This window comes from Lucilia cuprina, chromosome 4 (assembly GCF_022045245.1).
Source record: "Lucilia cuprina isolate Lc7/37 chromosome 4, ASM2204524v1, whole genome shotgun sequence".
Lineage (NCBI taxonomy): Eukaryota > Metazoa > Arthropoda > Insecta > Diptera > Calliphoridae > Lucilia > Lucilia cuprina.
In genome coordinates this window covers 99,350,186-99,364,795 of record NC_060952.1, presented here as the reverse complement: position 1 = coordinate 99,364,795, position 14,610 = coordinate 99,350,186, and the positions used below count along the sequence as shown (strand labels likewise).

Below are 14,610 nucleotides of genomic sequence, written 5' to 3'. Positions count from 1 at the left end.
ATATTATTTTAACCAAAAAATAAAAATATCTTTCATCAAGAAAATAATAATTGAAACTGGTTAAAAACCTTATTAACATGCTTTATATTGAAAGCGTTCGTATAAAGAAACAAAAAAAGTGTAATTTTACATAATGAAATTGTAATGTTGCATTTAAAAAGTATTGTAAAACATTTGTTAAATTGTTTCTAATTGTTAAAGAAATTTTGAAATTAAAACATTGATTTGTAAACTAAAAGATTTATTTAGTTAGTATTTTTTTAAATTGAATATTTATATAAATAATATATTTTGCTTGGTTTTTATTTAAAATTATGTAAATTTTAAGAAAACAAAATATTTTCTACAGAGAAAAGAAAAAAAGGAAATATTAGAAAAATATTTTTTTTGTGCTTTTCATGCAAATTCTTTTTTTTTAATTCACAATTTCTTTTTTTTTGTTATTTTAATTAAAACTATGACAAGTATTGTTTAGAAATTCTACAAAATTAATAATGGTTTATTTTTTTATTTATAATTGTTTTTTTTTTCATTTTAAAGATTATTAATATTTAATCATTTCAGTTTCAAGGTGTACAACAATAAAAAATGAGGTTTTATTTTAAATAGTATTTAATTAGATTTTTTTGTTTATTAATAATTTAAAAACGTATAATACAAGTATTTTAGATGCCAATTTTATGAAAACAACAACAAAACATAAAGATTTAATGTTAAGTATTTAAAATTGTAAACAACAAATAATTTTAATTAAATAAAAACAAAATTAATTAATTAATGTGTTAAGAAAGTAAACAACTGAAGTGGTGATTATTTGCAATGAGATTTTTGTGAGAAGTTTTTGGTTTTTATTTTTGTATTTTTGTGGAAATGAAGCAAATATACATCAACAAAATTAGTAATAAATGATTGAGTTTTTTTTTAATATTATTATTTATGTTAAATTTTCATTTCCATATTTCAACTACTACTAAAGCTAGAACGATAACAACACCATTTTCAATCTTTATTTCGCAATGTATATACACACATATACTTTTTACGTTATTTTTATAGCAATTCAGTTAGCGAGAAAACTAACACTTAAGCAAGAAGAGAAAACACGTAGAGAAGCACCAATGTAAATTGAGAACATGTGGTTGATCGAGAGTAGCGCCCAGTCTCTCTCTGACTTGAAGAAAGTGCTGAATACAATAGGCTAGACCATGCATGAATCTATAGTCTAGTCTATAGTCTAGTCTATAGTCTAGTCTATAGTCTAGTCTATAGTCTAGTCTATAGTCTAGTCTATAGTCTAGTCTATAGTCTAGTCTATAGTCTAGTCTATAGTCTAGTCTATAGTCTAGTCTATAGTCTAGTCTATAGTCTAGTCTATAGTCTAGTCTATAGTCTAGTCTATAGTCTAATCGATAGTCTAGTGTTTAGTCTAATTTATTAGTATAGTTTATAGTCTAGTCTATAGTCTGGTATTTTGTCTAGTCTATATATTAGTTTATAGTCTATTCTATAGTCTAGTTTATACTCTAGCCTATTGTCTAGTCTATAGTCTAACCTATTGTCTAGTCTATAGTCTAGTCAATTATCTAGTCTATATAAATTAAAATATTCTTAGCCGATCTTTAAGATTTAAAAATAGCACATAAAAAAACTCAAATTTGTATTAAAAATCTTCAATTTCAATTGAATTCATATTACACAAAAAAGTCTACAATAAAATCAGAATATTTTTAATTTAAAATTAACATTAACATTGAGATTAGTGCTAAAAAAAACTTTTATACAATTGCAAATGTTATTTTTATAAGAAACAAAAACAAAATCTCACAATAAATTACAAAGTTTTAATAATTTATTTATAAATATTATAAAATATAGATATTTTAGTGAAATAAAATTGGAAATGGTGTGTTTTTATTTTTAAGTAGCAGCTTTACAACAACATTCAATTCATTTTAAACAAATATAATGTTAAAGATGTATTTTGTTTTGGTTTTTAATTTGATTTTAATTTTTATTACAAAATTAACCCTTTAACCTAAAGCGTGGATTAATTTGAAAGAGATACATGGTAGTTTTTTTTCGTTTGGGATATTTTGAGGGATTTAAGGAGGAGTTAAAAGGATTTTTTTATGGATTTTATTACTTATTTTATAAGTAAGAATGTATAAATACTTAATTATTTTATAAAAATAATATAAAATAGTTATTGCTAAATGTTTTAATTGTAAATGGAAATATAAATATCTTACCCAAGTGAATTCCAAGAATCCATATTGTTGTTATTGGCATTCGTATTGTTATTATCCTTGTTATTATACCAAGGAGCACCGGAATTATTGCCATTCGAATTATTCAAATTGCCATTGTTCCCATGATTTGAGCGTAAGTTGTTATTATTATTGTTGTTGTTATGTTGCTGCTGCTGTTGCTGCAATTGTTGTTGCTGCTGTTGATATGAATGAGACTGATGGGGAGAGAATAGCATGCGTCCTCTATGATTTCTAGATGAAGAAGGCCCATTGCGCGAAAAAGGTCTACGGGTGGTACCCGTATGATTTGAATTTATCATGTCGTTGTTGTTATTGTTCTTGTCTGGACTTTATTTTGGCAAATTGTTTTTAATTTTTGTTGCTTCTTTTTCGGTATTTTTTTTTTAGTTTTGTTGAAAAAATAACCAAGTTTCCTTTAATTGCTCTTTTTCACTTAATTTTTCTGTTTATTGTTTTTTATTTTTTTTTTACTTTTTTTATGTAATTTTAGTTGAGGTAAGTTTTTGGGAGTGTATAAAACTGTAATATCAATAGAAAAAAAATATATTTCATTGTTATAACTGCCACAGATTTAAATCAGAAGTAATTGTCTTTGTAAAGTGATTATTGTTTTAAAGAAAATTACATTTAACAAAACTATGAAAAAACCCATTTTAACCATTAAGAAGCATTTTTTTTAAATAAAACTGAGCAAATGGTGAGATAACATTCTATATAAATTAAAATTATGTATTTCAAGCTAAATCTAAGACATTATTTCCATTTTGTTAGAAAGTTATTAACATTCGATGTCATTCGAAATATCAATAGTATTCAAATAGATGTTTCGATCAATAAATGATGTAATTTGCTTTTGTTATGTGCAGAGAGTAAAAAATTTGCTTTATAAATGTGTTTTATTTATACATGTGTAAAAGCAAGAGAGCTCTTTATCGATATCTGTTATAGACTGTAAAAGCGAATTTTTCAGCTTATTTAAGAATTTTTTAGACAACCACCGGGAGTTGTAGATTCTTTTCCGCATAAATCGTAATCGTTGCCGAAATCGAAATTTCATATATTTGTACCGAAAAAATTTATTTTTTCGTCGTGAAATTTCATTATTTGTGCCGATTACGTTGTATGCGGAAACATGCCTTAACCTGTTCTAGAACGTATATAATCTGAAAGTCTTATAGCCACCATGGAACCGGTGTAGTAGTGTCGATACATTTAGAACCTGTTGTTGTTAACTTAAAGAGCTTTTAACGAGTTTTCTAAGGAAGAGTTGTATTTTGTAATCGTTCTGTATCTAGTTCAATAGAACACATATTAGATCCGAAGCAACTTATTGTTTTTCAACAAAACTAAAGCCTCGAATAGATTATATACTATAAGCTGGACCAAAGACTAGATTATAGATTACACTGTAGATAACACTAACCAACAATATCTTAATGCCTGATTATATTTTATCGTAAGGTTAAATTGACAGTTTTCATGCAAAAAGTATTTTAACCGGGAGAATATCTAAACGATAACCGGAGATGGAGTTAACGGGGCTAAGTATATACATACGTACTGGTCAGTTAACTAATATGTGGTCTGTTAACTAATATCAAGTGTTTATGTTTGAAAAAGCACCAAAAGTATCGAATACAGCAAAATAGTACTAAATTTGTGATGACTTATCTCAACTGCAAACTAGTAAATCCTAAACTAGTAAAACGTTTTTCAAAAATTTTTTAAAATCGTATAAGTCGGGTTAACGTAATCTCCTCAAAATGCGAAAAAACACCCTCATATACTTGATTACTTAAGGCATTGGGGGGTTTGGTTTCTCTTGGTATAACATTTGCCAAAAAAAAATCGATATATTTTTTCAGGCATATTTCTATTTATTACATTAAGCAAGCAACCTTTTGTGCCAAGCATATTATGGAATAGAAACAGAAAAATGAAAGAAAAATGGAATTTTATGAAACAAAATTTTGGCTCAAAATACATAATTCTATCTTATATTTACATCCCTTAAAGTATTTTTTTTTTGGTTTGTTTAATGTACGACTAAGAATACCATTAAAAATGTTTCCAACCAACACATTTTGGGTGTTTTTTTTATAAAATGAACATGCAAATTATAAGCAAATAATCATCACAATTACAATTTATACTTACATTTACATTTGTTAAAGTTGCATTTTTATTTAAATCATAAAACTATTTTCCAAAATAAAAATGTAAAAAGAAACACAACTAATGAAATTTGTAATGAATTGCGTGCAAGTTTAATATATAGAAAAAATAAAAAATATAATTTTTTATGTTTAAATTTAACCACCAGGACGAAAAGAAATACAATAGAATAGAAAAAAAGAAAGAAATCAAACATAAATAAAAAAACTGCAAAAAATTTCTATATAGTTTTTTTTAAAGGAAAATAAGAAAAAATTATATTTTTAAGAATAACGAATAAAATGACAAATGACCTTTAAGTGAATGACTCATTTAACAAAATGATTAACTCCAATAATGAATTTGTTAAAAATAATTATATTTTAATAAATATATAAAATATTAAGTAAACTATAGTTATATTATTTCCTAATTTTCAGAAAAATGGAGTTAATCATTTTTGGTTATAGAGGCAAACAAGTAAATATTTATGTACTAATTATGTAGTGGTAGGTAGTAGTTGTGGAGAGTAAAAAAAAAAGGAAAAGAGGAGCAAATTTGACACAAACACATATTTATTTAGAGAGAAAGTAGCAACAACATTCGTAAAAGAAAAGTAAAACAACCAAAAAAATTTATGGTTTTTATTTGTAAAAAATTTATTAATAATTTATTTCAACCATAAAGATTTCTTTATATATTTTTTGTTTTTTAACATTAAGCTTAATAAATATAAATGTAGTAAAATGGTAATAATAATAATGGTAAAAATACAAACAAATACAAAAAAGTACAATTTGCTATAATAATAAATATTATTAATAAGTATGTAATAAGATATATAAGTATGTATGTAAAAAAAGAGTAAAAAACACTGACAAAAAAAGAGTACTTTTAATTTGTCTCTCTTCAAAAGCAATATTAGTTTAATTGACCCAACACAATTTTGTTAATAGTAAACAAAACAAGGGAAAATGTTAAGGAAAATTATTAATAATAATATTTCTTAAAAAACACACACACACACGCAAAGAGAGAAAGAATGTGATTTAATTGAAAGTACTGATTTTTTTAGTGTTTTGTAATTATTTTTTTTTTTTTAATATAAAAAGTGTGTATGTATATGTAGTATGGGTACGAGAGTTTTTATATATAAATATTATATATTATTAATATTAATTATTATGAGTGTTTTAATACTGGGTTTTTTTTCGATTTATGATTTTATCATGTAAAGCGTTTGTATATTAAATTTAATTTTTTTAACTAAATCACAGTTTTAATTAATTTAATGGTTATTTAATAAAAGCTAAATTATAAGAAATAATATAAACATATTAAGTAAGTAAATAAGTAAGTAATTTTATAACAAATAGAACCCCATTTTGTTTTATACTAAAAACTAAATTAGTTTTATTCTACAGCTCATTTTTTTCAAATTAATTTACTACAAAAACAGCAGAGTTATGAACAAAAATATGTAAATCAAATAAATAGTAAAATGTATGTATGTAATATTACAATATAATTAGTTTGTTTTATCTCTTAATTGTTTTTTTATATATTTTATTCAAATATTATTAAGTTTTTTTTTAGTTTGGTAAAATAAACATTTATTATTATTATTTTTTGTTTGGTGTAATATTATTTATTATGTATGAACGTTAGACAGCCAATGATGAAAATGTACAAAAATAATTTGTTTGTTAAATTTGTTTTTAATGAAAACTAAAAAAGTTATTTTTATTATTTTTGTATGTTAATTTTTGCTTTAGATTATGAACAATTAAATACAAATTATCAATTATACACAGAGAGAAAAAGTGCTGATAGAAAGAGGCTAACACTGAAAGAAAAGAAAGACAAATTTCTAAGATAATAACACAGGTCATCAAAATTTGAATAAAAGCGAATAGAAACTTATATATACTTTTTAAAGAACTAAATTAGAATGATATAAAATTTCCAAAATATATTCGTCAAAAGTTTCTCCACATTTGAGGCGTTATAACAGCGTGAAAACAACTTTATTTATTGTAAATTACTTTTGACACCTAAAAGTCCTATCTGTCAACTTTAAGAGAAAAGTTTAAAATCTGTTAATAGTTCTTCTTTCTATGAGATATTTGAATTTTTTGAATTAACGAATTTTTGTAGAATTTCTCTTGATTCCTTAATTTTCCGTAAAAGGGTGTTTGCCATTTCTAAACTTTTTCTTAAGGAGACCTTATATGGTGGCTATTATAGACCGATATTAACCAATACCAAGCATACTGTATCAATAGAGTATATTTGTGGAAAATTTCGGCTCTTCAGATCCTCTCTAGTGGATTCTATCGAGTTTTTTGAACAGACTAATGTGGCTTAAATATATTACAGATACAGAATATAACTCTTTGGGGTCTATGACCATTTTTATAATAATGATGAAATCAATATAACCCTCAGCAAAATATGAACCGATATTATTTAAATGTTACCAACCAAACTGCATCAATAAAGAAAATAGTGGTGAAAAAAATAGACCTCTAGGTTATGCCATTTCTTTTCAACTTTTTTTAGAATGCAATGAAGAACCTGGGTCTAAAACCGATACTTGTGGAAATATTAAGCGATGGAATTTGAGAAGATCATAAACTCTTTGTTTAACTTTACTTTGTTTTTGTAATTAACTATTTGACTTAAAAGCAATTACTTATTACTTTGGAACTCTTCGGAAATATCTTCTTACAATATTGCTGAGAATAACGCAACCCCCCTTTGTTTATCGTTGATATAATACATTTAAATCTCTTAACATAACAGCACTAGAAATTTTTCCTTGACACAAACACACTCAATTCCAAATTTAGTTCAATGTCGAAATTTTCTTTCAGTGTAAACGCAAACAAACAATCTATTTTAAATGTCAAACCACTAAATAAAGAAAAAAATGAAAACTAAAAAAATTTGTTAAATAAAAATGTGCGAGATATTATTTAATGAGCCATTAGACAAAATGTTTACAAAAAAGTTGACTTTGTTTCTTTTTTTTTAATTATACGTTAATGTTATTTTGTATGTAAGTAAAAGAAATAATAAGTTTCAAAAGAAGTAAAAAATGTAATTAAAATTATTTGAATTAATTGATATTTGTTGTATTTATACAATAAAATGCTTAAATACTACTTGGTTTTCTTATATTTTTGTATTAAAGAAAATTAAATAAATATATGGTTAAATTTTTGAAAAAAAAAAATAATAATAATAGAATGTATGCTTTTTATACAAATAAGGTAAAACAGCCGGTTTTCATTGGATTATTAATTGATTTTTTTTTTTAAATAAATATTAGAATTATTATTTTTTAAGTTTAAGTTTAGGTATGTAGTTTACTACAGGTGGTTGTAGTGGTGGTGGTGGTAGTAGTAGTAGTGGTGGTGGGTGGTGTATGTAGTAGTAGTACAAATACAATTACAAGTAGTAGTAGTAGTTATAGCTGTAGTAGTGATAATAGGAGCTCATTTTAATTCGTTTACATATGAATAATAAATAAAACATTTTACAATATTTGTATTTTATTTCAATATTTGTAATAATTTATTATGAGATGCAATATAAATGGGTGATTGTAGTATATTTATACGATTATTTATATTTATATTTTATTTATGTTTTATTATCAAAATGGAATTTATAACAACATATTAATAAAAAAATATCTTTTGTCTTTTTTTAATATTTGGGGTGTATAAATAATTAATAACAAATTAACAGTCAGCGAATGTTTGATAAAGGTTAATTAAATGTCTAATATGTTTTGTATTTTTAGTTTTTGTTTTTAATATTTCCTAATTTTTAGACCCAATGGTGCCCTTTTTTGCATAACTAAAGTGAACAATTTAGAAGCCTTTTGATTTCCACTGTTGCTTGTTTAAATTTAAATTTTTAATTGTCTTTCTAAAAATCTATTAACATCTGTTAATCAGTATCTGAATATATATTTCTTTTTTAGATTCATATTTACTCAGTACTATCTTCATATATTTTTTATTAAAAAAAAAACTGCCAAAAAAATTAAGTCGATATCGCAATTAAGTTGTACCCAAGAGATCATAACTTATATTAACTGTCGTAGAGCAAAAGTTCCGCAAGAATAAGTAATTGATTCATGCCACTAAAGCTACTTTTACATTATACCACAAGTGATATAATCTGTCAAAATACTGTCTAGAAGAGAATGGGAGGGATAATCTAAATGTAATATGTAATTAAGCCATCACAGTTGTATGGTTCACTTAATTTTTTGTAATGATTAATAAGGTAAAGTCACCTTCACACCAGCACACAAGTAATATAATTTGTTAAAACTTTGTGTAGATGAGATCGTATGAGATCGTCTAAACGCAATATGTAATTCTAATGATGAGAATCTCATCACACATTGAGAGAAAATACGGAAGGAAAATTTGACAGTCGTATAGCTCTCTTCAATTTTTGAAATGATTAAAAATGTAAAGCCACCTTCACTCAAGTAATATAATTGTCAAAATTTTGTGTAGAAGATATCAGATGGGATCGTCTAAACGCAATATGTAATTCTTATCACACATTGAGTGGAAAATTTTTAATTCACACACAAGTAATATGATCTGTCAAAATTTTGTTAAGAAGAGATCGGACAAGATCATCTGAAAGCAATACCTAATCAGGGATGTATTTTATGTAAACACATTCAAAAAAAATTAAACAGCTATTTCCATCTAATATTGTTATTGTTTTATACCAATCGTTTAAACACAATAAATATAAATCTTCCGACTTTAATTCTCTTTTTTTGGTTCTACGGTTGGAGTTTCATTTTACTTTTCAGCACAAAAAGTGTGATCGTGTAAAGCGCCCTTAAGCATGTTGCATTATATCAGGGATCCTGCTCACCTAAAAATATTTAAGTCGAATCTGGGACTTAAAATTTAAAAATTTTTTCCCTTCCAGCACCGTGGATTCGAGCCTTAGCTTTTGAAATAGTATCCATATCATAAAAAAATGTAAAGAAACAAGTTTGAACTCAATAAATCTGATAACTTAAGCCCTTAATCAAATTTCGCTGACTGTAATTTGTTTTTTTTTATAGTACAGAACACATAAGTAGTATGTAATATTTGTTTTTGTTTTACTATTTTTTAATAGAGCAGACATTTATAAAATACAACATTAGATTGGCTTTGTTTCAAAATGTTTGTTTAATTTTTGTTTTGTTTCGTATTTTTTTTTTTTTTAATTTAAATGCAAAATACTTAAAGATTAGAGATTATATGCTGCACGTTGCAAAAGAAAACATTTACCAAAACCACCAACTAAAATATATAACAAAAAAAAAAGAACAATCTAAAATTAGATAAAAATAAATAAACAAAATAGAAGGAAAGAAAGACAAAAACAAGAATTGATGATACTAATATAAAACATTGATTAATTAATAGTAAATAATTTAAATTTTATTAATTTCAAATGAAGACATAAAAAGCAATATTATTTTGTACAAGAAAAATAAACTTAAAAATAGTGATATATTTTAAAATTTACCTTTATGAATACATACTTACATATGTATGTAAATATGTATGAGTAATTAAAATAATGTTAGTTCAGTATAACTCGTTTGCATAGAATTGATTAAGAATTGTTTTTATTTTGTAATTTTTTTTTGTGTGTATTTGTTTTAATTATAATCACTATTAATCAAATTTTTGTTATTATTATTAATTTTATTGAATACGAAATACATAATATTACTTCATACTTCAGCTGTTAAAGTCTTCCCCGAAAACAAGTTTTTCAATTTAAATTTTTAACAGCGTTTAGTTAAAAAAAAAACATAAATCAAAGTACACTGAGCAAAATTTTACTTTTTGAGCAGTGGTCGTCACATAAATACTTTTAAAAGCTAAAAATTCAGTCATTATCATTTTTGGTATTTGCTTGAATTGTTGAAGACATTCCGAAATGTTTACATAAAACAGCTGATTTACGACCTCAAATGAATGCCTCTCTGCTTTAAAGTATAATATAATATTATTGTAATATATTAAATGAACCTTCATATTTCTTTAAGCGTATATTTTTTCTGATTTTTTTAAATTAAAACATTTTATATGAACAAACTTGTGTCAAGTTTAATGAACTATTTTTTTGTCTTGTTTTATTTCTGTTTTGTGCGCAACAATCAAGAATAAAAAAAATTATATGAGAATTCCAATACGAAAATGTTTGGTCATTTGTTGGGGTTATGATAGAAATTCTCAATACAATGAAGATACATATATACAAATATCATCTAGACTTTGAAAACTCATCTCAGGGTCGTTTGCTAATATTAATTTATCTATATATATATATTGTTTGTTATTTATTTTTATAATAATAAAAATATGTATATAATAATTTATTTTAGCCAAATAGACACATGCTGACAAAATTTCATGCTTCAAACACTAAACAGCTCGATGGTAAATTTATAAAAAAATAACTTAATAATTTGTAATAACATAACATAGTATAACAAAATAAAACTAGTTTTATTTTACAAATTTATGATAATGACTTAAAAATAACGTGTATTAGAAAAATATTAAATAATAGTTTACACGTTTTATTTTTTTTTTTCTTGCTTACAAAACAATGACCCAAACTAAAACTTGTCTTATGTTGACAACTATTTGACAGTTTTTTTTTTCTGTACAAAAGAGTTGCAATTCCGTAGCCTTAAGTATTTAAATTACACTCAACAATTATTAAAAGTTTTAGCTTATTTAATACAAACAAATAACATTGAATTTGTGTATAATAAATGTAGTTGAGATATCAAATGTCAAAATGTTATCAACTACTGGTCAAATTAATTCAAAACAAAGTGCATTCAAAACATAAATAACACAAGTTTAAATGTCAAGCATTATTAATTTGACACTTAAAAATTAACCTTAATCGAGGTTTAAAACAAAACTACACTAGTTAGTTGTATGCAATCATCTTTTGAAAGCATTTTATGTTTAAAATAAATCATTTGTTTATATTAAAAGATTCGCTAATTTTATTTTAAAATTTTAACTTTTAAATTAATAGTTTAAATGCTAAATGGGTTTAAATCCATAAAACTTCATAATAGTTATGTTTCTATTTAGCCTACTTAATTTATCAATAAAAAAAGCACATATAAATTGATTTATATGTATATTTTATAATAAGTTAATACGAAATAAAATATTCTATAATATTAATAATCAGGGGAATCCATAGTTGGCGCTAAACGAAAGAGCTAATAACTTTTGCACACGGGATATTTCTATATTATGAACAAGGGATTTGATTTTTTTCTGGATAAACAAAATATCTTACATTTTCTATCGAGTACAAAAAAGCCAAGCTTCTTTGGGATAGAGTGTTTAAAATTTTCGACTGGAAAACTTCGATGTTTGGTCAATGCCACAGTGATAAATGCCAGCCTAGTGACAGTTTCAGAACATAATACAATAGCGTCTTTTCGTAGGGCTACAGATTTCAGTAGTGTGAAATCATATCTTTCCAAAACCTTAGTGTCGGGTTTATTTTATAATAGTAAAGACGGAAACCTATTTCAGTATTCTGATCTGTGAATTCCTTAAAAACGAATCTATATCAGCTGATCTCAAGTGAGGCAAATTCATAATAATTTTTATAATTAATTTATAAAAGTTATTATAAATAAATATGAATAAATAACATGGCGAAACTAATAAGGTGAAGTCATTTCAACAGCTAATTGTTTTTTTGTCCACGGAAATTTAGCCCGAAGCTGTCAAACTCCATATAAATAAAAAATTCTCTCTCAAACCCAAAGCTGTCAAATTACATATATAAAAAAATTTCATGAATTCGCCGCAAAATGAAATGACATCACCTTATAGTATATTCGCCTTGATAGATAAGTTTTCACTTCATAATGAATTTGCTTTCAAGACGAATATATACAAGAGTAACTTTAGTGATAATTCATAAAGTGCTACGAATTTTTAAATAACAGCGCCCAGGGCGAATTCAGTATGGGAAGATGAGAGAGTTTTATGTATGAAAATTAAGAAAAATGTGATGAATTCGATACATTTATTTAGTTATAAGTTTTAAGTTTAAGGTTTTGTTTTATATCCAACATCTGGAGATTGTTATGAACTAAAAACCCGTCAGCTGTTTAAATGACTTCACCTTTTAATCAATTCGCCTTGGGATGATGTAATGAAGGTAAATTTAAGTATTTTATAGAAACACGTGTTTTAAAGAAAATCATCTTAATGAAAAGACAACACTGTAATCAATAACTTGAATACAATTTCTCCACAAAAGCAACAGCTCAGACATTAGTTATGGGAAATAAAACAAAACTTAATGTTGAATTGTATTGATTATATCATTTACAATTCATGTAAGCGCTTCATTTACCATAAAACGTGTATAAATTCTAAATTTAAAACATTATATTTAAATATAGCAGCAAGTTTAACAACACAGCAAAAAAAGAACTTGAATCAAAAGCGTAACAAATATTTAATTTTCCGTTTCCAAAAAAATTTAAGGTCAAGCTAAACAAATGAAGGAAAGAATAATGGGTTTGTGGAGTTGAGCTATTAAAAATTTCAATTTTGAAGAAGTTTAAAACAAAGAATCAGCGCCCATAGGTAGATAACCAAATTAAAATTACTATTTTTTTCATAAGTTAACTAGCGAAAGTTTTTTGTTTTCTTCATCTGTTTTAAACGTTTTATGGGTGTAAACACTTCGAGAATAACTTGAATTTTGAACTTTTTTTCATTTTGTTTCAATTTTAGTTTTTTGGGGGGTTTTTGCTCTGTGAAATTAACTTGATTTTGTGTATTTTAGTGAGGTTTTTTTTGTTATTTTTTTATTTTCAGTTTGGCAAATAGCATTTTAAGTAGTTTTTTTTTACAAAAAAAAAGAAAAAAATGATTTACTAAAGTTGGCAGTTAAACAAAATCATATTGAAATGAAAGTGAAATTTGGTTTTAGTGATGGAAATCAACACTCTACACTACAACAAATCAACGTTATTAAAGCCAAGTAAAAGTAACTAACTAAAATCAACACCTTTTAAGTAAATAATGCTGTAGTTTTTTGAAATATTTGTAACTAAATATCTTAATAAATATTGAAAAGTAATTTGCAAAATTCACACTTAATATTAAGTATTATGTACTTAAAGCTTATTCAGGGTCGAAATCAGGCACATACATATGTATACATGTAAAATAAATATGTCATTTTTTTTATTTAAATCATTTGTTCAATATTTGTATTTTATATGAACAACAATATTATTGTCATTATTATTATTAAAACTTAATTAATAATGGCTTGTTTGAATTGTGTGTGTTTTTTTTCAAAATTTTTAATTTCTAAAACATTTAAAACCTGGTTAACTTTTAAGTGCAGATTATCATTATTATGATTATAATGATGATGATGATGATAATGTTGATTATAAAAACGATGACACAAACCCGTTGTTTAAAAATCTGTTAATTTAACAGTATGTATTTATATAAAAATAGAAAACAATGTCATCATACAAATATATTTAGAATATTAAAAAAATATATTAAATACAAAGGCAAATAAAAACACGTTGAAAAAAACGTTAAAAAAAATGTTTATTCGCAAATACTCTCGTAAGACTTAATTACTTTGTAAATTACTTTGACTTTAATTGCAAAAACTAACAAATTTTTTTTATGTTTTGCTTAAAGAGGATTTAATATAAAGTCATAATTAACAAATTCATTTGTACATGAATTGATCAATATTATTACAAAAATATTTGTTAAATTATGTATGACTGAATTGTGTGCTTGTAATTGAAGGTCGGTCTTAAATAGCAAAAAATTGCTAAAGAAAAAAAAATCGATTTTATATAAGCTTATAAATTTGAAAATATATTGACCATATTTTTAATAAAAAATCAAAGTAATTAATATAACAAATTTTGTAATGAAAAAATAATGAAAATTTGACAACTATATCATGAATACAAGATGGGAAAATAATTTATTCTCTAATTTGGATTCGGCACGGTTAAATCCCTTAAAAAGTATTTATCAGCAAGGATCTAATGATGTAAAGCATTAGAAAAGCAAGTTTTTTTTGCAGTGCATTTCTA

General features: G+C 24.4%; 1 protein-coding gene across 5 annotated transcripts in view; it reads right to left on the bottom strand.

Annotated features, from left to right (window-relative positions):
• The window catches only part of LOC111690275 (homeobox protein 2), a 38,650-nt gene that overhangs the window by 11,916 nt on the left and 12,124 nt on the right, over positions 1–14,610 (bottom strand). For all 5 annotated transcript variants that reach the window (XM_046950134.1, XM_023452729.2, XM_023452727.2 and 2 more), the window contains exon 2: positions 2,250–2,789. In XM_046950134.1, the coding sequence (XP_046806090.1) occupies positions 2,250–2,569 (320 nt within the window). In that variant the 5' untranslated portion in view covers positions 2,570–2,789. The remainder of the gene's footprint in view (positions 1–2,249; positions 2,790–14,610) is intronic.